This window comes from Capsaspora owczarzaki (assembly GCF_000151315.2).
Source record: "Capsaspora owczarzaki ATCC 30864 unplaced genomic scaffold supercont2.9, whole genome shotgun sequence".
Classification (NCBI taxonomy): Eukaryota; class Filasterea; order Ministeriida; family Capsasporidae; genus Capsaspora; species Capsaspora owczarzaki.
The window spans coordinates 465,338-489,454 of record NW_011887300.1 but is presented as its reverse complement, the minus strand read 5'-3'; the positions used below and the strand labels follow the sequence as shown (position 1 = coordinate 489,454).

General features: G+C 55.7%; 5 protein-coding genes across 5 annotated transcripts; 3 read left to right on the top strand and 2 right to left on the bottom strand.

Moving 5' to 3' along the window:
- Positions 1 to 1,985: 1,985 nt before the first annotated feature.
- Positions 1,986 to 3,137, bottom strand: CAOG_05537 (solute carrier family 25 member 34). The gene has a single exon (XM_004346160.2). It carries the CDS (start codon positions 3,073 to 3,075, stop codon positions 2,062 to 2,064), a length of 1,014 nt encoding a protein of 337 aa, XP_004346210.1. The 5' UTR covers positions 3,076 to 3,137; the 3' UTR covers positions 1,986 to 2,061.
- A 361-nt stretch (positions 3,138 to 3,498) lies between these two features.
- On the top strand, positions 3,499 to 6,048 carry CAOG_05536 (hypothetical protein). Its single transcript, XM_004346159.2, has 3 exons — positions 3,499 to 4,237; positions 4,592 to 5,533; positions 5,644 to 6,048. The coding sequence occupies exons 1-3, from the start codon at positions 3,563 to 3,565 to the stop codon at positions 5,953 to 5,955; spliced, it is 1,929 nt and encodes a 642-aa protein (XP_004346209.1). The 5' UTR covers positions 3,499 to 3,562; the 3' UTR covers positions 5,956 to 6,048.
- Position 6,049: 1 nt separating this feature from the next.
- CAOG_05535 (hypothetical protein) lies at positions 6,050 to 7,264 on the bottom strand (the record flags this gene model as incomplete). The annotated part of the gene is made up of 5 exons (XM_004346158.2): positions 6,050 to 6,166; positions 6,274 to 6,435; positions 6,528 to 6,756; positions 6,872 to 7,051; positions 7,239 to 7,264. 5 exons carry the CDS (start codon positions 7,262 to 7,264, stop codon positions 6,050 to 6,052), a joined length of 714 nt encoding a protein of 237 aa, XP_004346208.2.
- Positions 7,265 to 7,585: 321 nt separating this feature from the next.
- CAOG_05534 (hypothetical protein) lies at positions 7,586 to 9,201 on the top strand. Its single transcript, XM_004346157.2, has one exon. It carries the CDS (start codon positions 7,727 to 7,729, stop codon positions 8,690 to 8,692), a length of 966 nt encoding a protein of 321 aa, XP_004346207.1. The 5' UTR covers positions 7,586 to 7,726; the 3' UTR covers positions 8,693 to 9,201.
- Positions 9,202 to 9,349: 148 nt separating this feature from the next.
- Positions 9,350 to 24,063, top strand: CAOG_05533 (hypothetical protein). The gene is made up of 4 exons (XM_004346156.2): positions 9,350 to 9,660; positions 10,619 to 10,723; positions 10,819 to 11,043; positions 11,132 to 24,063. Exons 1-4 carry the CDS (start codon positions 9,454 to 9,456, stop codon positions 23,888 to 23,890), a joined length of 13,296 nt encoding a protein of 4,431 aa, XP_004346206.2. The 5' UTR covers positions 9,350 to 9,453; the 3' UTR covers positions 23,891 to 24,063.
- Positions 24,064 to 24,117: the final 54 nt, after the last annotated feature.

The following is a 24,117-nucleotide window of genomic DNA, read 5'->3' as shown; positions in this document are numbered from 1 at the left end:
CCGCTCAAGAAATCAGCGTCAAAGTGGCAGGGCAAGCACAAACAGGAGCCGCAGGATCCGTACTCGCCCTTTGTTCCGCTTGGGGTTTTTGCGGCCCAGCGGTTGAAGACAGACTCTGTGGCCGATGCGCGCCTCACTGCTATTACCCTGGGGACGTTAGCTCAACAACAACCCGTTCCGTCAAACGAGACCAGCTCGGCGCCATTGTCCAGCATCTGCGGTGTTGTCGTTCAAATCAATCCGGTTCAAGAATTCGCGGCCCGCAAACAACCCGCCTCCAGCACTGTCGCAGCTCCTCTCTCTTCGGATGCAAAAGTTGCTGCAGCAGGTGATGAAGAGCCAGCAGCCGCACCACCATCGTTCTTTCACCTGGTATCCATCGTACTCGGCGACCATACACGAGACTACTTTCGTGTGACGATTTGGCGGCAGCGAACAGCATGGGCCAGCGTTCTAGCCGTTGGCGATTTAATTCACATTTCGCATGTGAGCCCCACGCAATATAACGGCACTGCTTCTGCGAGTACCTCCTTCAAGTCGATCATGACACGACTGGGAAGCTGCGTCCAGCTCCCAAAACATCTCTCCGGCAATTCCTCAACTTCAAGTGATTCACACGCCCCGACTCTGATTGACACCGCGCACATGCTTCGACTAGCTCAATGGGCTCGCACAAGACATCCGTCCTTCTTTTCAAATCCCGCATCGTCCGCTCTGGCTGCAAACACAGTCCCGCAAACTCCAGCCTCCTTCCGTCCCGATTTGCAGTTCATTCCCAGCAATCTGCTTCGCGATGGCCAAGTCCTGAACTTTCGAGGGCTTCTACTTGCAATGCACTGTGAACAAGCTTCCAAGCCCTCAGACGCGTATACTTATGGCTCGACCAACACACGCGCGGGTCGAGTAGCACTTTCCCTGAGCGATCGCGCAGACTGTGCGACAATGGTGTGCGTGTGGGGTCGACAAACTCATGACTGGGTCAAGCTGTTGCAGGGCTGTGCGGCGACCTCCTCCATCGAAGCAGCGCCAGTATTGGAGCTGACGCACCTCATGTGCCGAAAGGATACCAGTGGCTCGAAACTAACGCTGCACACCAGTCCGTTATCACGCCTTCTGCTCTTTCCGTCGGTGGACGACGAGCAGGCTGTCAACTCGATTCAAACGACAGAGCTGGCGGTGGTCGCCAAAACACGAACGCCAGAGGTCGAACGCTTCCGCACCACTCTCATTGCGCGTGCAAGCCACAGAGTACACACTTTTGCAGAGCTGCTCGAGCAGAAAGCCAGTGGCCGTGTACTTGTTCGCAATGCCTTGATTACATTTATTTTACCACTCATCCGGAATGCCAGCCCAATGCCAGCGCTCAGCGCCAACTCCACCTCGCAAGATTCCCATGAAATACTGCCCTGGATGCGTTCCCTCACCTACCGCGGGTGCGAGGCTTGTGGCACCCCTTCAACCCTGACCAACCTTGCTGCATTGTGTACCAACTGCTGCAATGTGCGCTCGGATGCGCACACACTGGGGATTTGTTGGTGGTTTCATCCGCTCGTGTTGCACGCGCGCGACCAATCCATCTCTGCAGCAGGCGTAGACGTCGTGGTGACGGTTCCACCAAACAAGGCCTGGCCGCTTCCTGTCACGACGCAACGCATTCTGGCAGATGAAGTGGCCATGCTCAACCCTCTGTTCGAGAGATGCGAGTCCGACAAGGTCTCTGCCCTCAATCCAAGCGTGCAACTGCTCCTTGCATCAGTGTCGCAATGCCTTCGAGACGAGCGCAGCGTCGATCTGAGCATGATGGTCCGATGTGTCTTTGACGCTGACACTGATCTCGTAACTTCCCGCAAACACATTCTGCACTCTGTGCACTGGTCGGCAGACAAGTAGCCGTTTCTTTTTTTTTTGGAACCATGTATCGAAGATATCGATCGCATCTCTCTCTCTCGTGCTGTGGTCTGTGGTGCTAATCAACAACGAAAAAACCGGCTGTCGTATTGTACAAAAAAAATCAAAGAAAAAACACTTAGCGCTCGCACAAAGTCAAATTTGATGCTTTCTTCAATGATGACGACGAGAATCCAACTGTGCCGACAGCTTTTTGAGTTGCTCCCAAAAGATAAACGTAAGAACAGTGTGCGGCGCCAACCGGAAGTAGTGCGCGGAAAAGCCCTTGTAAAACCCTCGCACGCCTTCGGAAGCACGCACCTTGCGGAAGCAGTCAATCAAGCCATTGTACATGGCGCCCTTGCCGTCGACGACCTGCTGGTTGTACAGGCGGGTGGACACGACGTCGAAGGGATTCATGAAAACGGTGACAACAAAGCCGGCGCCAAAGCTGCTCAGCAAATGGGTTGGGAACGAGTTGTCCCAGCCCGTCTCCCGCATGACCAGGCGCTTGATAAAGTCGTACGAGGAGAGCTGGACGGCAGAGCCGACCATGACGCGCGGAACGGCGCCATTGACCCCTCGGAAGAAGCCCAGCAGGCCTTCCTGGGCGTATATTTGCCGGAATGCATCCACTACACCCTTGTAATTGTGCTGGTGTCCGAACGCAACGCCCTTGGCCGAGGTTTGGGCTTGAATGCGCGACTTGATCAGAAAGAAGGGCGATCCGATACTTGCGCCGATCGCGCCCGAGATTGCGCCGGACGCCACGTTGAACGCAATGAGCTGGCGCTGCGAGGTGGGCTCATGCGTCAGCGCAATGAGGTTTCGCCGGATTGGGTCGAATACGCCCAGGCGCGTGCCGTTCATGAAGAGCTGGTACGCGAGCGCGGGGGACAATCCGCGCTGCAGGGCTCGGAGGCCCTCCTGGCGCGCAATGGTGATGAATGCGTGTCCTGCATTGTTGTACGCCTTGACGTAGTTGCCTCGTGCCAGCAGCTCGCCCTGCAGCTGCAATCGCGTCTTGACGACCTCGAACGGGTTGGAGAAGAGGCAGGCCATCAGGCTCGCCATTCCGCCCAGAAAGTACTCGCGGACGGGGACGGCGGGTCGCTGAGCTTGAGCTGGGGTTTGAGCTTGAGCTTGAGCTTGAGCTTGAGGTGGTCGGGTGGTTGCAGCAGAGCTCATGACTGAAAGAGAATGAGCGGTTTTCGGAGAAAAGCTGATCTTTGGGTCGGATTTGATCAGCTGAATCACGACTGATTTTCGAATTGGGAGCATATTGACAATATGGGAATAGTGTGGAAGGATTGGGGGAACAATAAGTGCAAGTAGAGTCGAGAGAAGGAGAGGGGAGTTGCGTGAGAAGAAATTCACAACCGTAAAGATGGATAAGATTGAAGTCTGGCTGGATGGATGGCTTGACCAAAGGCTGGAGATCTAGCAGATGATCATGGATGGATGGGAAACCGAGATCCAAATGACTGCTGGATCAACGCATCAACGCTCTATGCATGATCAAGTGAGAGAGTACTTTTTCAGCCATTTTCTCATCCATTGTCTCTGAGTTTGTTCCATTGTGTACTTTTGCAGTCCCTTTTTTCCCCTTCTATTCTTTCTTGTTTGCTCCGCTTGTTCCTTGCATTGAATTTTGAGCGGGTCAGCACAAATCTGAATGACGCGAGGCGACAAACCGAGTCATCGCTTTCGACGGCGACCAACAGCAGGCGACCAGCCATTGACAACCCACAGCAACGCGCGTCGTCGTCGTAGCATCACCAACATTAGCAGCATCAGCATGATGCTCAGCAAGTATGGCGGGATGGCGACCATGCTGATGGCGATGCTCACCACGTTGTCGGTCGTGACTGCGATGGGGCCACTGCGGGTCGCCGCGCTCTCGTCGAACGGAGCGCATCCTGCTGCCGATGCCGCTGCTCTGGGGCCTGCGGGAGTTGTGCAGACCATCCACGATGCCGCTGGCGACGTGGTGGCGGGCCAGCACGAGTGGCTGCGGCCGCGGCTGCTGGCCGACAATACAGCACCGCTCGCCGCTACTTCTTCGAGTGCCGACAACGCGCCGAGCATTGCCGACAGCACGGGTGATCCGGGCGAGGCGTGCTTCCTGAACGGCACTGAGCACGAGTGCAACTTTGAGCCGCAGCTGTTCTGCCAGGACCGCGACTACGGCGCCGGCGTCGGCGTCTGCACGCACAAGTCCATCTTCAGTCCGTTCGCCTTCCTCGACTTCCTGCTCTGCTTCCTGTGCTTCTTTGGCTCGAGTCTCGCAGTCATCGGCGGTGTCGGTGGCGGCGGTCTCTTTGTCCCGCTCCTGATGATCATTACTCATGTAAGTCGATGGAAGGGTGATAGAACGAGTCGGTGAATGATGGATGGATTGATAGGTCAGCCGAGCATCGGTCTTTGCCGCTTTTCCCACCGCCCGTTCCCACCGTTCCCCAGTTTCCATTGGAACACAGTCACACCAGATTGCATCCTGACTGCACTTCAACAGCGTCTAAATCGCAAATGATTCATCCCACTGCCAAACTCACTCTCTGCATCATGTCCAGTGGTTTGAGTGGGCGAGTGAGTGGCTGGAGCGGAGCTTTCTTTACAAGGTTGATCTGAGCAACTTTGCCAACACGTTATTTCACGAGAACTATGACAAAAAAACTCACCTTCTCCGTTTTTGCATGCTCAGTTCAAGGCAGACCAGGCAGTGCCAATTTCGAGCACAATGATCACCGCTGCAGCAATCATGTCGCTGCTCTTTGAAATTCGCGCAAAGCGACCGAACGGGCGGCCTGTGATTGACTATGACGTCTCGTTCTTGCTGCAACCGGTCTGCTTGGCCGGAACAACGCTGGGCGTCTTCCTCAACGTGCTGCTGCCAGGGTGGATGATTATCCTCGCGCTGCTGGTCATTCTCGTATATACGACCACCAAAACCATGAAGAAGGGCATCACCATGTACAAAAAGGAGTCTCAGCAGCGTCGCGCGCTTGCCAATGGCGGCACGAGCGCAAACGTTGCTGCTTCTGCTCCTGCTGCTGCTCCTCTCCAGAAGCTGAACAAACGCCACCACAAGCACCAAGACAAGGAGTCGCTGGTTGCCTCCACAGACACTTCCGCAGAGCAGCTGTCAGTGAACATGGATGATTCGGATCTCAGCGACTCTGAGGACGCCGGCCGTATCCAACTCTCCCAGCCGGTTCCGTCCGAGGCAGAGCTGCCGAGCAAGGACCAGGTCCTGTACCAGCGTCAGCTCGATCAGGAGCTGCGATTCCCAACGACCCAAATCCTTGGCATGATTGCCATGTGGCTGATTGTGTTGGCATGCTCCACAATCAAACGCTTTGTGTCAAAGTGCTCGGCTGAGTTCTGGATTGTGGCATTCCTGCCGCTGCCCATTGCCATCCTCGTCACGCTGTGGTATGGCCGCCGTCTTCGCGACGCCTTCGAGCTCAAGCAGCGCTGCGGGCACCAGTTTGAGCCGACCGACTTTGTCTTCAACCGCCGCAACACGATCGTCTATCCCTTGCTCTCATTCGGAGGCGGGCTTGCAGGAGGAATGGTTGGTGTCGGCGGCGCAATGGTTATTGGTCCGCTGTTGTTGAACATGGCCGTCCAGACGCCCGATCCGGTGAGTTTGTTTGCCGCAGCTTGTTTTTTTTTTTTTGTTTTGTTTTTTGGTTTTTTTGTTGTTGTCGTCGTCGTACGGCCCTTGACTCAATGCATTCGTGCCTGCAACAGTCTGTCACAACTGCCATCTCCAACCTGCTCGTCGTCTTTACGGCGGCATCGACGGTCATTCAGTTTGTCATTCTCAACACGCTCGTGTACGACTATGCATTGTTTTTGAGCGCCTTCACGCTGATGGCGTCCGTGCTTTCCAAGAAGGTGCTCAAGCCGTGGTTTGACAACAAGGGACGCAAATCCTTTGTGGTATTTGCCCTTGTCCTCAGCATCTCGCTGAGCGGCATCCTCACTGCCATCGAGGGCATCTTGAAAGTCGCGCATGTTGGCTTTGTCACGACGCTTGACACGGAAACGTTGTGTAACTAGTGCTATTTCTCTTGAATAGTTGCTCCATGAGTGTTGTGTGTGTCAATGTTGTTGTACTTCTCAAGAATACAAAAACAAAAGTCGTCATCCCGCGTTAAGGCTTGTTGAAGGCAATCTTTTCTCGCTTGCCCGCGGTCATGTCGAGGAGACGATGAAGGGTCTGCGGCTTGGAGTAGAACTCGAGATCGTGGATGGTACCGGGTGCGCAGCGCTGCAGCAGGCGCAAAACAAAAACACAGCAAACCACCAACAAAAGAGCATGAGGTCGGGGATTCGCCGAGCAGAGACCACCGTCAGCTTTTTCTAAACAGACCATACCTCGTTCAGAACTGAAAACTTTTGCTCGCGAGACGTGAACTCGCGCAAAATGTAATTGGTTGAGAATTCGTGGAAAATGCGCGTGTCATTGACGCGCACAAACACGCCGTCCACGCGCAAAAAGAATCGCAGCAGAATGAAGAAGGATCCCGGCATCACGCGCTATTTGGGAGATGCAAATAAATACACAGAGCGTGAGCGGTCGGGTCGGTGTATGGGATGGTTGATTTGCAGTCTTTGGCTCAGAAACGTACAATCTTAACGTTCATGATTGAGCAGCCATTGTCAGCCAGCTCATCTTCGTACAGCAACACGTCGCTGTAGTGCAGGATGGCGTCGCGTTGCATCAACTTTTCCATGTCAATCTCCTCGTCAATCTCGGTGATGGTGACCGTGTCCGGGTTGATCAGCGTGCCCGTGTAATCGGACGAGAATGTCCAGTCAAACGGCTTGATAACGTCGTTGATGCCTGCCGAATGCGTCCTGCAAGCAGATTCAAGATGAGAACGAATGTCAAAGAGATTTTGAGCCAGAATTTTCTCAGAAATCAGAAATCTGAGAATCCGTGGCTTTCGTTCCTGCTTGTGTGTATTCTTACCGTGTCGCCGCCCATTCCTTCGCATAGCTAACCTTGACCGAGTCGGTCGTCTTGTCCACTCGATCCAGTGCGTCGATTGCGTTAAAGTAGAATGCAAACTTGGACGCGCTGTGCTCGGCGACCAAAGTGTTCTTGCCAAAGACCATCTCTGGCAGCGGAATCCGCAGGTACGCCTCGGCCCTAATAACGGCGGATTCAAGCCATAGCAGTAGTGTGTGTTGCTTGTCAGTTGATGGCGTCACATCTGATGGCTGAGCGAGTTCAGAGCCGCGCTCAAATGCAAAACCCCAATGCAAAACGCAGCCATCCTCCCCTCACTCGGCTCGAGCTGCCCCTGCCTCTCATCTCCATTCCATGGGTTTCGTACTCTTCGGCTTCTTTCGAGGTCAGCATTGTGAAGTGCCATCCGCTGTGCTCCAATGGCTTTCCAGCACTCATCTTTCAAAAAAGGCTCAATGCAAACTCAAAGAACAACCCAAAAGACTGGTCCTCGATTTCAATGATGTTCCACTGTTTTCGTCACAATCGAATGAGTGGATTTCTGGGCACAGTATCAGCACTTCGGTGAGTACAGTAGCGGCCAGTGAATCAATCCTTATTCAGTCAATTCTGATAGCCCCTACTGTAGATCTACAATCTCGCAACTGCACTTTATTGCGTAGGACATGCTTCTGATATTCCAATAGTGTTCATCCAATATCTCAGTCTTCCAACCTTTTGCTCGATTGCAGGAACAACCATTGGAGTTTGTGCACAACCGAAGCCAAACCCAAAGCCCACGGCCAACGTCCCAACAGCCCCACCGCGTCTCGAGAGTCTTGCACAAAGCAAAAAAGTAGTGTCATAGCCACGCTGATGGCGGCGTCATCGTCCGAGTCGACCTCGTCGTTGCCGGACTCGGCTTCACCCAGCTCGTTCGCGGAATGGAGCTCCTCGCTGCTGACGAGCGCCGTCACGTCCATCCTCGATGGCTCCTCGGTGATGGATTTCGCGAGTACAGATAGCACACTGGTCCAAGAGACGATGGCATCTTCCATTGGAGACGGAAGCATTGCTGCCACAACGACTGAAACGGTCGAGATTTCTACCGCTGCCCCCACCTTGAGCGCTTTGGAGACCTCCACAGACTGGATGTCGCTGACGACAATCATCGAGTCACTCACACCGACCGACGAGTCGCTGTTTCCGTCGGACGAGTCGCCAACAGAGTCCTATTCAGAGACGCCCGAGCCAGAATTCCCGCTCGACCTGCCAATTTCCGCTGCGTCGCTCTTCGCCATCGTCATGGGTGGCGCACTGCTCGCGGCGTTTGCGTTTGGCGTGCTATTCTACTTGACTCGAAACACCATTCCGACGGCTGTGCGGGCTGCTGCGGCTGCTGCGGCCGCTGCTGCTGCTGGCGGCGACGGGCGAGGCCGCTCCATTGGCTGGCTCAACCGATGGTACCGGCGGCGGCGGCAACACCGGCACGTAACAACGCACCTACTGGACGAAGAAGAGGCGGCGGTGCGCTCTCCATCCATGGAGATGAGCCGGCCGTCGCAAGTCGTTGAAATGCAGACGCTAGCAGCAGGAGGCTCTGCGTTGCGAGATCCCACTGCATTGCGAGATCCCACGAGCTCGAGCAGTGGCATGCTTATCGACGACACCAGCGCGGGTGCTTCTCGGAGCACGACGCGAGACACATCAACCCTATCCTCTGATCGCGAAAAATCGTCCGTTGCAGCACTGCTCCTCGGCCGGCGGTGGATGAGTCACCGACAATCACGACCATCTTCTTACTCGCAGGATGCCACTGGGCGAGGGAATGCTGGTCGGTAGATGGCCAGGCTCCTCCCAGACCCCGTTTATTTATTTCAGCAAAATGCTCTACTTTGTTTCAAATCCAACGGTCACACCACGATCTTTCAATACAAAGGCCACATACATTCATGTACAAGCTTCTTTGATGCACTGCAGTCATGCATTGCTTCAAAATCCCGCCCTTGCTCAACCAACTACAAATTGGCCAACAAAACGCAGCCATGGGATTCACTGTCCTGTTCCCCGTGAGTCAGACAATGACAGACATTCACGGAACTCGATGGTCAAGAATCATGTTGCTATTGGACAATGCTTGCAGGCTCGTGCGACTTGAAGTTGACATGGGCTCGGTCGCTTCGTTTGATCCGTTCGAGAACAGCGTGATATCTTTTATCCAGCTTGCCTGCCGAGTGCAACATTCGACCCTCACAATGTTTCTTTCGATCTGAGACACAGCGTTGTTGCTTCGCTTTGCTTCTGGTTCACTTTGCATTGCTAAATTGTCAAATTACAACCTCCACCGCTCATTTCGTTTCACCTTTGTCATTTCCTTCCCCCCCCCTTTTTTTTTCTCCCTTTTCGTATTCCAATATTCTCTCTTGCTATTCAATGCTCATGTCCGACCCTTTTTGGTGCCGTTTCAGCTTCATTTCTCTTCTTTTTCTCTATCTTTGCTTTTTTTTTTTTTTTTTTCCCTTGTTCTTCTGCTTTTCTTCTCTCCCTCTTCTCGTCTCACCCACAGCCACCCCTCCTCCTCCTCCTCTCCTTCCCAGTGCAAGATGGAGAGGGACCGCAGTGGTGGTCACCGCTGGCCTCCCGCCCTTCGTGGGGCTACAGCACCAGTTGCAGCACTAGCACCAGCAGCAATGGGATGCGGCATTGGATTCCCTTCCAAGCACGTCCTTCGTCGCTCTGCAACCAGCAGCACGCTCGCCGTCGCCCTTCTCGGCTTCCTCGCCGTCCTTGCCATTGTCGCCATCGATCCAGTTGAGTGTGCTTTTCCCGCGATTGATTGATCGCAACTCACAAAAAGCAAAAGAATAATGAAAAACCTCAATAGCAGGGCTTCTCGTGTGTTTTGAGCTAGGGGGGGGGGGGGAAGTGTTGTCGCCGACCCTGCAGCATTCACAACGACGATGTTTGTCCAACTCAGGCAGCTGGGAGAGTGGTCAGGGCTGAGCGGTGTTTGAGCAACCTCGCGCTGGTCGAATCTGCCCATTGCAGAGGGGCGGAGTCTCTGTCTCAAACCGCCGCCCCCCCTCCGCTCCCACTGCGACAAGTGATGAGGAGCCATTCCCCAGTGCTTTTTTATTGCTCTTTTGTGTGCAGTGCATGTTGGGCGAGTTTGCGCATAGAAACGTCCAACTCTGCGGGATTGAAAGCAAAAAGGATTCCAATCCAATAGCAGTGTTTTTTTTTTTTTTTTTTTTTTCTTTCTTTCTTTTCGGTCAAACCCACGCCTTTCCTCATTTCTGTCATTGCTCATCGCCCCCCTCACCCGCCTTTGCTTGTGCATTCGAGCCAGTTGGTGATACTTATGCATACTTGGAGAGTGGCTGGTGGCGGGTGGTTGGTGGAACAGACGTGCGTTCTATTGTGCTTGAAGCGGGAAAAAGCAATTAAAATCCATTAATGACAAAAAAAAAAAAAAAAAAAAAAAAAAAAAAAAAAAAAAAAGGACAAGAAAAACATCACTATCGAAAGAAGGAAGGAAGGATCGCTTTTTGGCTTTGGTGTGCATGTTTTTGGGGAACGAGGTGTCTCGTGCTTGTCGTTGAATTGTGCACGGTTGTGGTGAAAGTAGAAGGGGAGGAGGAGGAGGAGGAAGAGAGGGAGCAGGAAAGGGAAGAGGAAACATGGCTGAATGCTTGGTTGAATGGGTGAATCATTGATTGAAATTTGGCTCTACTAACCCTTTGGTCGTCTTTGACCCCTGTGATCCAGGTTCATGGTCAAAATTTCGCGGATGGCGGTGTCAAAGGCGCCGTGATCAGCTGGTGGCAGAGCCGAGGCTACTGGGGCCCAGGATGGGTGAACAACTGGGACACGGTACGAACTTTTGGGTGTTTTTGTTGTTTGTTTTTGCCATTATTGGCGTTCTTCGCTTACCCGCTGAGTGTGCGTGTGTTTTGTTGCGAGAACAGCCAGTGGAGTACACGTGCCCAAGTAGACAAGCAATCACCGGATGGTATGCTGAGAACTCGAACAACAAGGAGGATCGCCTGTTCTGGTTTGTGTGCAACGGTGTGCAGTACACCAACTGGGCAGGCTGCCAGTGGTCTGGCTACCTCAACAACTATGACACTCCCATCAACTTTGACGTCGGTGCCAGCTCGGGCAACCCTGGCGCCGCCATTACCGGCTGGCATGTAAGTAGCGCCGTGCCACCCGTGTTTGAACAAGCAGAAGAAGGAATGAAAGCTGACAAGACAAACTTTTTGCCCCATCGTTTGACAGTCGGTTCACGACAACGACAAAGAGGATCGCGTCACACAACACTACTTTTGCCGGGTTGGTTCTAACACGGCCCAGAGAATCAGCTCGTGTCGAGACCGTGGCAATCTGAACAACTGGGACGACACGATCGCTTTTGAAGCGCGATACGGAGACCAGCCCGGTTCCGTGATGACGGCGCATTTTAGCTATCACAACAATGACAAGGAGGATCGTATCTACCGCTTCCGCACATGCGTCGACTCTCTCGTTTGCGACTTTAACAAATGGGGCTCTTCGTGCTCCGAAACGTGCAGTTGCGACACGCGCTACACAATTCCAGGCTGGAGCGAGCCGGACTTGAACAGGAATTATCCAACCGGACACTGTGCGCAATCTTCGCTGTACACCACCGACGCTGGCCCAGGCTCGGGCATCGATATCCATTTCCAGCTAGCTGTGCCAAACTTTCCCAGGTTCAATTCCCCGTTGACGACATCTTTCGGCGGTACATGCTATTGCAGCCCGTTATCGTCAACCAACTACATCCCATTCAGCCGTCACTGTCAATCGGGAGTGAACAATGAGCTCTCTGATTGCTACTTTGGATTGACAAAGCCGCCGAGTCAAACCGTGTTTACCAAGTTTTCAAAGTTTTGCGAATCCTCGACGACGGATTACTGCTCATTCCTGTATTCCAGCACGCGTCGTTCTCGTCAGTGTCGCCCTCCGACCTTCGAGTTCAACAGTTTGGGACTGCAACTTGGCGGTTTTGTCGACCATAATTCCATGTCTGGCAGCAACCACCAGTGGTACTTCCAATGGCCGGGTCAAGATGACCCTACTCTCTCTGCGTGGAGTGCACTCAACTCTGGTTGTTATCATGGCAACCCAAGCTTGGATCAAGCCAATCTATGCACGTGTACAAAGACTGCCTACGGGTACCCTGCCACGTTCGGCATTAGCGACGGTTCCATTGCAAACATTTGGAATGGTCTGCGGTGCGACACTGCTGTTCCCGTGTTTTATCTGACGCAGACCCTTGTGGAGAACACCAACAGCCCTCAGAGCGGAGTCCCCGTGTACCGCTCGCTGCAGTCCTCGCTCAATCCGGAAGTGCGAACATTTGAGGGCATTGTCAACCCTCTGATGCCAGATCCTTACAAGTGGGTGAAAGATACCACGGGTGGAGGGCAGTTGCAGTATGATTATCATTACAACGCTCAATCCCGCAACAAACTCGGCATGTACATTCGGTTTGAGTTCAACTACGAGGGTGCGCCCAACCCCGCCGATCAAGACCTCGTCCTCGTTCCTCTGAGCGCCGGAACGAACGCAGCCGGATTGACCAACGCTTGGCTGGTCAAGGATTGGGTACCTGCGACGAATTATCCCCCCGAAACTAGTGGCTCTGTCAATGGCTTCCTGAAGTATCTCGACTGGGCATCACAGGAAATGCGCCCTCTCTCCAGTTCGTCTTGCGGTTTGAGCTGCAGTAATTCCTTTGCAGGCGACATCAATTTCGCCCCTCCGTACAACACATACCGCAGCAGCATTTGGTACGAAATCACTGCGGGTGCTACAAACAACATCAAGTTCAATCCGCCGGCAAGCTGTCGCATCTTCTCAAGCGCCCGCCCTGCGGACGGCGTTGTCAATGAATGCACCAAGCTCACCATCAACTATCGATTTACCAACAATTTTGTCCTGAGCAATCAACGCACCGAACGCTCTTCCAAGTTTATCATCATGTTCGACCCCACTCGCCCTGTTCTGGCCTCCCCCGCGGATGTGTTTGACCAGGCAAACACCAGCCCGCGTTGGATTGCTGGCTCGTGCAGCTTTACCGGCCCGCTCAAAGGCCAGTCCCGCGCTACCAACCCTGCCTTGGCTGCTTGTGTGACGCAGACTGGAAGCCCGGCGTGGCCCCAGTTCAAGTTTAGGCCCTCGGCGTTCTCTGAGATGCAGTCCTCAATCAGAACCTGGAGTGCTGCCGTTTTCAAGGGCAAAGACTGGTCCAATCCGCTGATTCAAACGAGCGGCAATATTACCTCGTCCAATCCTGCTAGCATCTCTGTCACCTTTCCGAGCAATACACTTCCGGTCAACAACAACGTGTATACTGTCAAGGTCCGTGTCGCCAATGCGGCTGGTGACGGCCGCTCGGCGTTGTGGATGCTGTCCTACGACCTCACTGCTCCCAGCGCCACCGTGGCCGAGTGCTTGGATGCTGGAGCACTCCCGCAGCTGCCCAAGCCGTGGAACATTGGCAATGCTGAGGACAGATGCCGAGCTACGTCGGAAACCAACAATCTACCGAATCGGGCATACATTCCCGATCCGAGCGTTGTCTGGGACCACTATGCCCAGATCAACCTCGTCGATCGTGACCTGGAGCTCAAGAACATGTTTGTCGATCCCAGTTACACATCCAGCAATGCGTCGTATCATCCTGCCCACGTCTACAAACCAACTGGCAATGAAAAGTGGTACCAAACACACGACAAGAGCTTCCGATTCCGCTGGAATCACGTTTTTATGGAGCCTGATCAGGACATCCTTCGCAGCCTGTCCTTCAATAATACCGATTTGGACAACATGAACGATCAGTACGATCGGCCTGGCGCCAACTTGATTACTCCCGATCCCGGCTACCTGGACCAATCCATTCTGGACACCGATCTCGCTTCACCGCAGCGGCTGGCCATCTTCTCGTACGAATTCAGGTTCACTACAACCGGCTTGAATGCGCCTGCCGCATCGATGGATCCGAACACGCCTTCAAGCGATCCCACCATCAAGGTGCGAGTCACTGCTGGTTCCACCATCTTTGTCGGCGTGTCGAATGGCCTTGTGACATCCACCGAAGCCGTTCTCGAGTCCCAGTCCGGGACCCGCTTCAAGAGTGGCTTTTGGTATCACTTTTACGTGCGCGCCTACAACATGTTTGGGCATGTCAGTGCATGGGCCCGCCGCACAGTGCTCGTGGATCTCGACCCGCCAAGCGTGTCGCAGTTGATTGTGGGCACCGGCGATGCATGCGGTCGCACGCATAACTCGAAAGTGTATCAATCCAATCTGATGAACATGAACGTGTTCTTCTGGGTTGTCGACACCCAGTCGGGCGTTGGTCTTGGCACTTGGCCGTCCGTCGACTGGAAGCTCTGCCGAACGTATCCGACGGGCACCTGTCAAGAGATGCCTGCAGGATTGTACCTGCCGCTGAAGCTTCAGTCCGACTTGCCGAGTCGCATCACTGGCCAAGCGCGACCCGACGTGTTTGAGGATGGTTTCAAGGATCCCGTCACCTCCTCGCCAACGGAACGCGACAAGCAGTTCTACCGGCTGCAAACGGCTGCGCTCACCTCCATGCAAATCACGCTGCAGCGCGAGCAGTTCCATGCGTACCAGCTTTCTTCGTACGAGTTCCGCATGATGGTGACAGACCGTGCTGGACTGTTCACGACCCGCAGCGCCCAGGTCACCATGGATTTGACTCCGCCCGAGCCCGGGTTTGTGGCCGACGTGGAGCGCGCAGGCCTGATCAACGACATTGACCACCAGAACAGCCTGGAGCTCTTTGCCTACTGGGACTCGTTCTTTGACCACGAGTCTGGCATTCACCACTACGAGTACGCATTGGGAACGCCTTGCTCCCCCGTTTCTGGCGACCCAGACGCCTGCAATGTGCTATGCCCGACAAGCGCCGAGCAGCTGGTCGTGACGGACGCTCACGCCGTGCACGTCCATGGTGACAAGGTGCCAGCGCGTGCCGTGAAGGGCGCCTGTCCAGCGGTCATGTGTGTCATCCAGCCGTTCCAGACCACCAGCGACCCTCTTCTCAAGGACACGACAGAAAAGTTTGACTATGGCGCGCGTCGCGCTTCGGTCGATCTGCAGCAAGGCTACTTGGATGCCGCCGGTGTGCGTCACAATACTTCGCAGCTCCTTGCCACGATGGGAGAGCGGCAGTTTGGCGCGTCGGCCAATCAGACCTTGCGTTACAACCGCCGCTTTCACTTTGCTGTGCGTGCGTACAACGCCGCCGACAGCACGGTGGCCGTGTGCTCGGACGGTATTGACGTTGATCACGATGCCCAAGCGCACTTTGACGCCATCAAAGTCTCCAATTCCTACCGCGGCACAGACGGTCGCCAGTACGTCCGCCTCGCCGACGGAGCCAGCAAGCTGCGTGTCGAGCTCGAGTGGAACTTTTTGGACGAGGGCGCTGGCGTTGCCTTTTATCGCGTGGGCTTGGGCACTGCGGCCGAGCACACCGAGGTGGGCAACCGCATCTTTTGGAATGACGGCGTGCTTGAGAACAGCCTGACGCTTCAAATCCAGCCTGGTATCCAGCTCGAGGACGGCGAGGAGTTTGTCATTAACGTGGTTGCCGTGACCATGTCGGGTCGTGAAATCACGGGCACCTCCGCCGAAGAGTACATTGTCGTGATCAGCCCTCCCACAGAGGGTATTGTGCAGGTGGCACAGGGCGGCAGCGGTCAGATCCTCGTGTCCTGGAACGGCATGATTGACATTGTCTCTGGCGTCGACCACTTTGACTGGGCCATTGGCTCGTACATGGAGAATGAAGACATCAAGCCCTTCATTCGGTCTCCTGTTGAAAACTATCGACTCTACGACTGGGTGACCTGCACGAACAACACGCACAACATTAACTGCAATTTGCAGATCGACAGCGAGCCGCTCGCCAAGCTTCTCGACGGCCACAGCTACTGGTTGACGGTCCGCGCGTGGTCGCATGCTGGCCTGTTCTCCACCTCGAGCGCTGCCACGCCCTTCCTGGTGGATCGCAGCCCGCCCTACGCCGGCACCGTTGTTGAAACGCTTGGCCCCGAGTCGCACATTGACATTGACGCGCACAATGGAGCGCCTGGCCTGTTTGCCGTGTGGGATGGCTTCAATGATCCGCACACTGGCATTGCGCTGTACGAGGTGGCCATTGGCACGAGTGCGGGCGCCGAGGATATCCTGGCGTTTGCTGGCGGCTCGCTGCCGTGTGGCTTTGACGTCCACGGCAACCGCAAGTGCCAGACATGGTACTTGCTGAATGCGCTCGGAGCTGGCTACGTCCTTGCACCAGGAGTTGTTTACTATGTGTCTGTTCGCGGATTCAACGAAAAGGGGTTGTTTGCAACCGCCTTCTCGGATGGTGTGCGCATCTTGCCATCCTCCCCCACACCTGCTGTGATTTCAGTCGAGACCAACACGTTCGATGAGCGCCAGGCCAACGTTTCTTTTGGCGGAATCTTTGGCTTCCAGCTGTCGACCACTTCCGTGACGGCAACCTGGACGGACTTTTCTTCCGATGACACCTTTTCGCACTACCTGTGGTCGATTGTTGTGTCGCATGACGAGGCCCCCGAGGCCGAGTACGCGGGCATTGCTGGTGTGACGCTGTTTGATCCGCCCAACCCGACCGATTACGTTGCAACCGGTGCCATCGCTCGAGGAGAAAACGGCCTGCTCAGCTTCTCTGCTGGCGACGAGTTCAGGGTGTACGTGCAAGTGTGCGACAAGGCCGCAACCTGCGTGATTAGCTCGACGGATTTGTACCGCATCGACGACAGCCCGCCTGTCCCCACGGGTGGACTCTCTGCAACTCTCGAGTTCCCCACTCGCACGACGGTGCAGTTTAACATCGAATTCGACGAGTTTGAAGATTACGAGTCGGATGTCCTGCAGTATGCGTGGGCCATCGGCACGCTGCCGTCGCCAACCGCATTCGTGACAGAGTTTTTCAACGTGTCCGAGCCGTACCAGGTCAGCAACACTGTGCATCGGCTGATGGAGCTCCCTGTGGCCTTTACTACACCCATGTTCATTACGCTTCGTGCGTGGAACCGCGTGGGGCTGCGCACTGATCGGACCGTTCCCGCGGTGCCCGTTGACGGCACAATGTTTGCTCAGTCTCGCCGCATCAACATTCTGGATGTTGATCTGGCATCTGCCTCGTCAGTCACCAGCAACTCGAGCTTTGTTCTGGCGGATCGTGACTACACGTCGTCTGATTCCTCCCTCGCTGCCTCGTTCGACGGCTTCCCTGACACAATCATGCGCTACACGTACGAGTGGTCAATCGGTACTGCCGGTGTCCCTCTGGACAACACGATTGTGTTTGAGGACGTGCAGCGCTTCCAGCCAATCATTCCTTTGCCGCGTGTCGACATGCCCCTGTCGTTTGCCAACTGGATTAACAACCTGGCAGTCGAGGATGTTGCGCCCGTGCGCCACAACTACGTGTACCTGTTCAACTTGACCAACGCGCAAAACTGGACTGCAGGGCTGGCACAGCCGATCGTTGCTGAGGTTGGGCCGTACGTCTACAAGCAGGTGGAAGAGCGCCTTGCGGCCACCTTCGACTCGAAACGCACGCAGCTCGATTATGTGCGCTACGTCCGCCAAGAGTTTGATTCGGCCTTGTCAGGCGGGCGGAACGACACATCCGATGGCGTTGTCGTACTGAACGCCGCCTACCTTCGTCTCCTCTACCTTTACCGCACGGCAACGTACAAGGAGGTCGAAGCACTCAAGTATCTTGTTGCAACACAGCTGTCCTACTGGCTGCCTACCTTGGCCCGCGTGCTGACGACCGACATGCTTGCCACGAGCGACTACACTGCCAAGCTGAACATTATTGGCGGTGGAATCGAGGCCTCTTTGAACGACCTTCTGTGGTACCAGCTCGGCAGGGCTTCCGTCATCCCGACCATCTCGTCCAACATGAGCACGGCGGTTCCCTATCTCCAAATTAACGAGTTGCCAGTCGCATCCGGCTTGGAGCTGTTCACGTACGCTCACTGGCTGAACCCCGCGACCTATGGCAACTTGGCGTCGTCGCAGTACTTTGCTCTCACGCAGACGGAAGCCAGCGCAGTCTATGGTATTCTCACCAACATGGCGAGTTTGGACCAGTTTGTGCAGCTGATTGTGCTCAGTTCAGACAGTCCGGCCTTCAAGGCGGACGCGCTCGCCGGCTTGCTGCAGGGCGTGACAATGTCTGCTCAACGCCGCATCGACCTCGTGGACGTCATGAGCAACTACTTTATGTACCTGGCCACGGCGTTCCTCGACTACTACGACTCGCGGCTGGTCTGCACGCGCTTGGTGCGAGATGTTGTTCTTGGATACCAGGATCGCATGCTGGCTCGTCTCAAGGTCATGGATCCGACCTTTGGCCAGCAAACAGTGCGTGGAATCTTGACGCACCATGCCAGTGCTGCTGCGGCCACCAGCACGGCTCTGCCTGAGCAAATGCACACGGGAACCGACGACATTGAGAACGTCAACTACTTTGCTGGTATTGGTGGGCTGGCAGAGCTGGCGACCACCGGATTTACATCTGCAGTGGCTGGTTACGACGGCGTGCAGCTCCCTTGCGCATTGCGCAACACGACCTGGCTGTCGGACGCCCCGCTTCGCACGCACTATTACATTTTCGACCGCGACATGCGCCGCGCCTCGAGCTTCGAGTACACTGGCAACTCTGCGCTCAACAATCTGCACACTGTCAACCGGTTTGAGCTTGCATCGAACGCGCTGGCGGCCTCGGAGTTTGCGCGCGCGCAGTTTGCGCTGATGGTAGATGGCGCGCAGCCGCTGCTCATGTGGGAGCAGTACCCTCTGTACATGTCCAAGCCGCACTTTTTGCACGCCAACAGCAGCCTGCTGCTCGGCGTGGGTGGGCTGAATGCCAATCCGGCCACTCACAACTCATTCTTGGAGGCCGATCCGATGACTGGCCGCGTCCTGAACGGCGGCGTTCGCTGGCAATTCTCGCTCAGCGTGATCAACTCGGACACGCCTCTCCTGACGCCCGACATTCCGCTTGGCGAGAACTTTGTTCCGGTCGGCTGGTTTGATCTTCGCACTGAAACGGCGAATGCTTCGCTGATCGAGTTCCGCAACCGCATGGAGCTGTCCAAGATTGCCTCTGCGCAAAACGTCGCCAAGTCGGTCATCAACAGCACATTTGTGGCCAACTCGACTGCTCCGTTACTGCCGAACGACGCCATTGTCCCGTCATCCAACAATGTGGACTTGCCTCGTGTCGTGACCGCCATCGGTCTGCATCTGCTGCAGGGCGTGCGCTACTATGTCTGCTTCCGCGGCCGCGTCGGCAGCATTGAGGCGCCCTTCACGTACGGCTGCTCGAACGGCATCACGGTGGATCTAACCCCGCCCGTTCCCGCGCACATTTGTGACGGCTCGCTCCTGTGCAACTCGCTGGCCAACGACAAGGACTATCAGGTCTCCATCTCTGAAATGTACGGCAGCTGGCAGCCTTTCGTTGATCTGGAGGAGTCAGAGCTCGTCCACCTCACAGGCATTGCGTACTACGAATGGGCGATTGGCTCGTCCCCAGGCGGCATTGATGTGTTTGAGTTTAGACACGTCGGCACTGCGCTCAAGGCGGTGGCAGCGGCCGAGTCGGCAACGCACGGCTTCCAAGTTGCGCCGCAAGCGGGCGTGCGCTACTTTATCACCGTTCGCGGCACCGACTTGGTGGGTCTGAGTGCCACTGCATTCTCGGATGGCATCATTCTGGACCCGTCACCGCCCGTGGTGGGCAAGGTCACGGTGGCGCGCATTGTGGCCAACCAGTACCATACCGACATTAACGCCATCACGGTGGATTGGGCTGGCTTTGTCGATCTCGAGTCGGGCATTGACTCGTACTCCTGGGGCATTGGTACCGTCCCTGGTCTCGCCAACGTTCGGCCGTTTGTTCGTGTGCCTTCCATGTCTTCGGCGACGCAAACCAACCTGGCCAACGCCATCCAGCAAGCACACGTTTACTACATTGTGGTGCGCGCTGAAAATGGTGCCGGACTCCACTCGTTTGCATCGTCGTTGCCCATCACGGTGGACAGCACGCCGCCTTCCATCGGCCAGGTCCTGGATGTCGCCTCCATCGCCAGCATCCGCCAAGAGGACGACGACTATTCCACCAACCGCACAAGCATTGCTGGCCAGTGGCTCAATTTTGTCGATCCCGAGTCTGGCATCAAGGTGTTTGAGTGGGCTGTCGGCACCAAGCCAAACCACGAGGATGTCATGCTCTTCACCCCAGTGGGAACCAGCACTGTCGCATCGCGCAGCGGACTGTCACTGACCGACGGTCGCAAGTACTTTGTGACGCTTCGCGCCTGCAATATGGCCGGGCTCTGCTCTGTCGGCACGTCTAACGGCATTCGCGTGGATGGCTCGCGTCCCTCGACCGGTCGCGTGTTTGACGGCTTTTCGCATCTCGACTTGGTCTTCCAGTCGCAGACAGACATGATTGGAGCGCATTGGTACGGCTTCCATGACGCCCATTCTGGCATTGCCCGCTTTGACTGGTGCGTGGAGAGCGAAGGCTCGGGCGCAGAGTGCAACACGCGCGGCTGGGAGACTGTGTTTTTGGAAGAATCGGCGCTGGATCCAGAAGTCTCGTTGGCGCACGGCGTGCGCTACTTTGCTCGAGTCCGCGCGTACAATGGCGCTGGCTTGTATGTGACTGGCATCTCGGACGGTGTTCGCGTGGATGCCACTCCGCCGACGAATGGCCTTGTCGCCCTGGATCCCATCTTCCCGAATGTCCCATCAACCTACCAGATTTCCTCCGCGCTCGTCAAGACGACTCTGTCTGGCTTTACCGATGGCGAGTCTGGTTTGTTTGAGTACACTTGGCACGTTCGCCCCGTCAACTACACGGCAGTCAACATTCTCCAGCACAAGGGCCATCGCGGCCGCGACATTATGGACATTGAGATGACCGGCACCTACCCTGGTGGCATGGTCTCACAACTCGCCTTGCAGCTTGGTGAAAAGTACCACATTGTCGCTGAAGGCGTCAACGGCGCGGGTGTCGGCTCGGCGCTGGTGAGCTCCCCGGCGTTTGTGGTGGACTGGTCGTCGCCCGCTGGCGGCTGGGTGGAGCACCAAGTGCTGTCATCGACGACTATCCGCGTGACATGGGATGCCTTTGTTGACGAGGAGTCTGATATTGCGACATACCGTGTGCTGGTGGGCTCTGCGTTGCTTGGTTCGAACCTCGTGTCGCAGGATGTCACGCCCACTCCCAACGCGACCGTCACCCTGATGACGACCGTTGTCACTTTGCCTGTCGGTTTTGATGCCACGACGACGCCGTATTCTGTTGCAGTGACTGCGCGAAATGGCGCGTCGCTGTGGTGTGCCCAACCGACGTACTCTCGCTCGCTGCAAGACTCGCGCCTGTTGCCGTATGCCGATGTCGTGTGTGCCTCCAACAACACAGTCAACCTGACTGGCAGCGTGCAAGTCCTTGACGGGTTTGTGGTTGGCTCGGACATTACCTACCAACCGTACAACGACACCTTCTCTGGCAACTTTGACTTTTCCAACTGGTGCAGCTCGCACTCGACCATCTGCAGCAAGTTTGTTCGTTTCGAATTCTCCATCAAGTCACGCTCGGGTCTGTCCGACGGAGATGTCTTGTGCACCCAATTCCTGCACGCGGTTACTGCCGACATGGCAACGCGAAGCGGTGTTGCGGTTGGCACTGTGCACAATCCCAACTTTAAGGCCTTCCCAACGCAAGTTTGCGGCGACTCTTTCAAGATGATTGAAGGGCAAGAGTACCTCTTCCAAGTGCGAGCGATTGCCAACGACGGCACGTGCTACCTGGCCAACTCGAATGGCGTCAAGGTGTTGGACTCTGCGCCTCGTGCTGTGCTGCAGCGTGGCTATCGCGTGCTTGATGGTCTTGTGCCTGACAAGGACTTGGACTACCAGTCGAGCTCGAGCTCCATCTCGGCATCCTGGAGCCAAGCCTTTGACACTTCCCCGCAGCTGCCCAACCGCTACGAGCTGGCTGTCGGCACACTTCCCTACTTGAACAATGTGCAGGACTTTACTCCTGTTGGCCAGCAAACCAATGTCACGTTCGATCTGGCGGCGCACGGCAAGTCACTCTTGGTGGGTCACCACTACTATGTGACAATTCGCTGCTACACCGAGTCTGGCTTGTTTTTGGAGCGTGCCTCGGACGGCGTCATGGTGGACAACCAGCCGCCAATGGCCGGTGTTGTCGTGGACGGCTTGGGCCCGGAGGACGCCGACTACAGCAGCGATCCATACACTGTTTCTGCAATGTGGTGGGGATTCGAAGGGATGTACGCTCCGCTGGCCGAGTACTTCTGGGCGATCGGAACCACTCCTGGTGCTGACGACGTCCTGGAATTCACCTCGGTCGGCCTGCAAGTCAATGCCACGTTCGTCTCGCCCACGCCGCTGGCTGGCAAGCTGTACGTTTCGGTGTACGTGCTCAATGCTGTTGGCACCAGCAGCAGCGTTGTTGTTTCCGACGGCCTGGTGCCCGACGCGTCTGCACCCGACGTTGGCGCGTTGCTGCCGTTTGACCCCGAGCGCCATGCCCTGTGCACTCCGACTGTTTGTGCGCAGCGTGATCCGACGCAAATCATTGTCACATGGTCGAACTGGCGTGACATGCAATCTGGCATTGACCGCTTCCAGTGGGCCATCGGCACGCGGCCCGGCGGCACGCAAATCCAAGAGTATCTCGAGGTCGAAGGCGAGGCCACCAACGCGACCAACTCGGCCTTGGAGTTGCTTCACGGACAGGAGATTTACATTACGCTGGTGGCCATCAATGGCGCTGGTATCCGCGCCAAGATGACGTCGCAGAAGCTGCTCGTGGACCTCACGCCGCCCGCGCTGGGTCAGCTGAGGGACGGTCTCAGCACCACGGAAGATGCCGTCTACCAACCCACCAACGAGATTTCGGCCAACTGGGACGGCTTTGACGATCCAGAGTCGGGCATTCTCGAGTACCGCTGGGCGATCGGCACGGGCAAGGGACTTTTGAACGTGATGCCCATGACGTCGGTGGGTCTGGCGACCAGCGCGTCCTTCAACCTGACCTCTGGCGCTGACGGACTCAAGTACTTTGTGACGCTGGAGGCTGTCAACAACGTCGCAGCCATCACGGTGGCGCACAGCGATGGTGTCCAAATCACTGCCATCACTCCAACCGTGGGCAGCGTGGTTATTTACGACTATCTTCGTGGCGCCGTCGAGTATCTTGCTGCCAACTCGTCCGTTCTGCTCGAGATTGAGGACTTTTCCGACCTGCACTCTGGCCTTGCCACCTACTCGTTCGCATTCGAGGAGCAACGCGGAGCTGACTGGGTGATGCTCGAGAACGGCACCATCCCTGCCACTCTGAACTTTGTCCAAATCACCAACAAGCCCCTCGCGCACTCCGGTGTGTACCGCGCGAGCGTCGTTGCAACCAACCGCGCCGGCTACTCGACTGTACCCACGACCGCGACGGCCCTGATTGACTTGACGCCGCCCGTGTTTGCAGAGAACGCCACGGCGAGCTGCTGGGAGGCAGATCAGTTGCTTGTGATTGGCTTTGGTGTGCGAGACCCTGAATCGAGTCCAGCTGGCGTTGAGGTCGAGTTTGCCCTGACCAAACCTATCGCACCCTCCGACATGTCCATCCTGACCTGGGATGAGGCGGTGCCTGGCGCTCCTTCGACCGCGATTGCTTGCTACGACAACATTTTCGACATGCCTGCTTCGATCACGCACTGCAAGGAGATGGCGTGGCACCACGACGCCAACCGCTTCTGCTACTACACGACCGCCGGCTTGTTTGACGATTCTCGCAAGCTCGTGCGGCTCGACAACTACATTGGTCTCTTGCGTGCTCACAACGGAGCGCATTCCACCACCACCCAGTCCTTCTTTATTCCGGCTGACAATGAGTGATTTGTTTTTTTGATTTTGGTTTTCGCGCTGTTTTCGTTTGTTGCTGTGTCTTTTGAGTTTGCGAGTTGGCCCTTGGAGGTTGCTTACTCTACCTTTTGAGTTTGTGTGTGCTTTTGCTTTGATACTTTCTTTTTGTTATATACCTGTTAATGATGATTTCTTGTTTGTTGCTGCTTTTGAGCAATGGTTTTTATGCTGTTTGTTGGACTTTGGTGGGTCCGATCACT